The 2,500-nt window shown below is 49.2% G+C and overlaps 1 protein-coding gene across 1 annotated transcript; it reads left to right on the plus strand.

Annotated features, from left to right (window-relative positions):
• The first annotated feature begins 1,334 nt into the window (after window positions 1–1,334).
• Window positions 1,335–1,787, plus strand: LOC138860445 (uncharacterized). The gene has a single exon (XM_070118015.1). The coding sequence runs from the start codon at window positions 1,335–1,337 to the stop codon at window positions 1,785–1,787; it is 453 nt and encodes a 150-aa protein (XP_069974116.1).
• Window positions 1,788–2,500: the final 713 nt, after the last annotated feature.

Raw genomic sequence — 2,500 nt, forward strand, 5'->3', positions numbered from 1 at the left:
ATGTATGTATAAGCAAAAGTAGATAAATAGAGGGAAAGGTAGGTCTTAGAGGGTACGGAAAGTTGTAGAGAGAGGGAAGGAGGGAGAAGAAGAGATGGAAAGGTACTTGAAGGAGAGAGAGAGAGAGAGAGAGAGAGAGAGAGAGAGAGAGAGAGAGAGAGAGAGAGAGAGAGAGAGAGAGAGAGAGAGAGAGAGAGAGAGAGAGAGAAAGAGAAAGAGAAAGAGAGAGAACGACAGAGACAGGGATAGTGAAAAAAATCGAAAGAAGTAACGATGAAAATCAAAACAATAAGACAAATACAAACAAACAAACAAAGGCCAAACAACTCAACCACCCAACTACTCAACTACCAGTCCATACCCAAGACAACCCAACAGAGCGAGAGAGAGAGAGAGAGAGAGAGAGAGAGAGAGAGAGAGACAGAGAGAGAGAGAGAGAGAGAGGAGGAGAGAGAGAGAGAAGGGAGTGGAAAGAGGGAGAGAGAGAGAGAGATAGATAGATAGATAGAGAGAGAGAGAGAGAGAGAGAGAGAGAGAGAGAGAGAGAGAGAGAGGAGAGAGAGAGATAGAGAGAGAGAGAGAGAGAGAAAGAGAAAGAGAGAGAGAGATGGACAGATAGATAGATAGATAGATAGATAGATAGATAGAGAGAGAGAGAGAGAGAGAGAGAGAGAGAGAGAGAGACAGACAGGCAGACTACACAATGAGGGTATTATATTCAAGACAATTTGCAAGGATAATAATGATGCGCATAATGATATATTAATGGAGATGATGGGGAAAAGATTTCAATCGTATGCTTAATGATAATAGCTAGAAGACACACACGCACACACACTCACACACATACACACACACACACACACAGAGAGAGAGAGAGAGAGAGAGAGAGAGAGAGAAAGAGGAGAGAGAGGAGAGAGAGGAGAGAGAGGAGAGAGAGAGAGCGACAGAGACAGAGAGAAACAGAAACAAACACACACACAGATAATGATAAAGAAAACAAAAAGTAAAAAGAAGAAAAAAAAAACAAAAAAAAAAACGTAAACCCACACCACCACCACCATATACACCACCATACAACCCCCCTCCCCTAACACCACCACAACACCTTCAGCCTCCCAGACAACAACAACAAGAGAGAGAAGAACACGAAAGAGGCCGAGAATAGACGACCACAAACCTCGTAATGAATGCATACACGCCGAGAGAAGAGATTAATAAACACAAGTTGATAATGGGACAGGAGATTAAGGCAGGTGATAGATGTTCGGAGAGAAATGAACTTTCCGCAATGATTTACAGATGAGATGCCCCTTCTTCCCTCCTCATTGCCAATGCCTCATACCTCCTCCTACGCCTCCTCACACCCCTCCTTGGCTTCCTCATACTCCTCCTACGCTTCTTCATACCCCTCCTTCCTTATACTCCTTCTAGTCCTCATACCCCTCCTTGGCTTCCTTGTACCCCTTCTAGTCCTCATACCCCTCCTAAGCCTCCTCATACCCCTCCTTGGCCTCCTCATACTCCTCCTAGACCTTGTCATACCCCTCCTTGGCCTTCATACCCCTCCTAGGCTTCCTCATACCCCTCCTTGGCCTCCTCATACCCCTCCTACGCCTCCTCATACTCCTCCTAGGCCTCCTCATACCTCTTCTTGGACTCCTCATACCACTGTTTGGCCTCCTCATACCCCTCCTAGACCTCCTCATACCCTCCTGTGCCACCTCATACCTTATACCCAAACCCCTCCTATGCCCCCTCAAACCTCATACCCATACCCCTCATAAGCATCCTCATACTCCTCATAAACCCGTTATGTTCCTCTTCACCCAGTTAAGGCGGAGAAGGGAGAGGGTAGAGGGGAGGGGAGGGGAGGAAAGGGGAGGGGAAGGAAGGGGAGGGGAGGAGAGGGGAGGGGAAGGAAGGGGAAGGGAAAAGGGAGGGCAGGTGTAAAAGGGGAAGGAAGGGAGGAGGGGAAGGAATGGGGAGGGAGAGGAGGGGAGGAGAAGGGGAAGGAAGAGAGGAAGGGAAAGAAGAGAGGAAGGGAAGGAATGAGGAGAGGGGAGGAGAGGAGAGGAAAGGAAAGAAGAGAGGAAGGGAAGGAATGAGGAGAGGGGAGCAGAGGTGAGGGGAAGGAAGTGAGGGGGGGGGGGAGAGGATGAGGCAAGCTGATGAAGCGAACAGGAGTGATACACGAGCGATGCAGCGTGGGAATTCGCCAAGCTGTGCGTCTTGGGCGAAGGAGGGAGTTGCGAATCACCGTTAATTGCGAAGGAGAAGAAGGAAGAGAAGGAGAAAGAGAAGGAGCAAGAGCAGGGTTGGGTTTGGAGGAGGAGGAGGAGGAGGAGGAGGAGGAGGGGGGGGAGGAGGAGGAGGGGGTGGTGGTGGTGGTGGTGGGGGTGGTGGTGGGGGTGGAGGAAGAGGAGGAAGTAGATGTTATGTTGAAGAAGGTATGAAGGGGAGAGAGAGAGAGAGAGAGAGAGAGAGAGAGAGAGAGAGA

The sequence above is a fragment of the Penaeus vannamei genome, chromosome 41 (assembly GCF_042767895.1).
Source record: "Penaeus vannamei isolate JL-2024 chromosome 41, ASM4276789v1, whole genome shotgun sequence".
Taxonomy (NCBI): domain Eukaryota; kingdom Metazoa; phylum Arthropoda; class Malacostraca; order Decapoda; family Penaeidae; genus Penaeus; species Penaeus vannamei.

What these genes read in the sequence shown, in the direction of transcription:
- LOC138860445 (XM_070118015.1), top strand. Translation starts at nt 1,335, where the DNA reads ATGCCTCATACCTCCTCCTACGCCTCCTCACACCCCTCCTTGGCTTCC.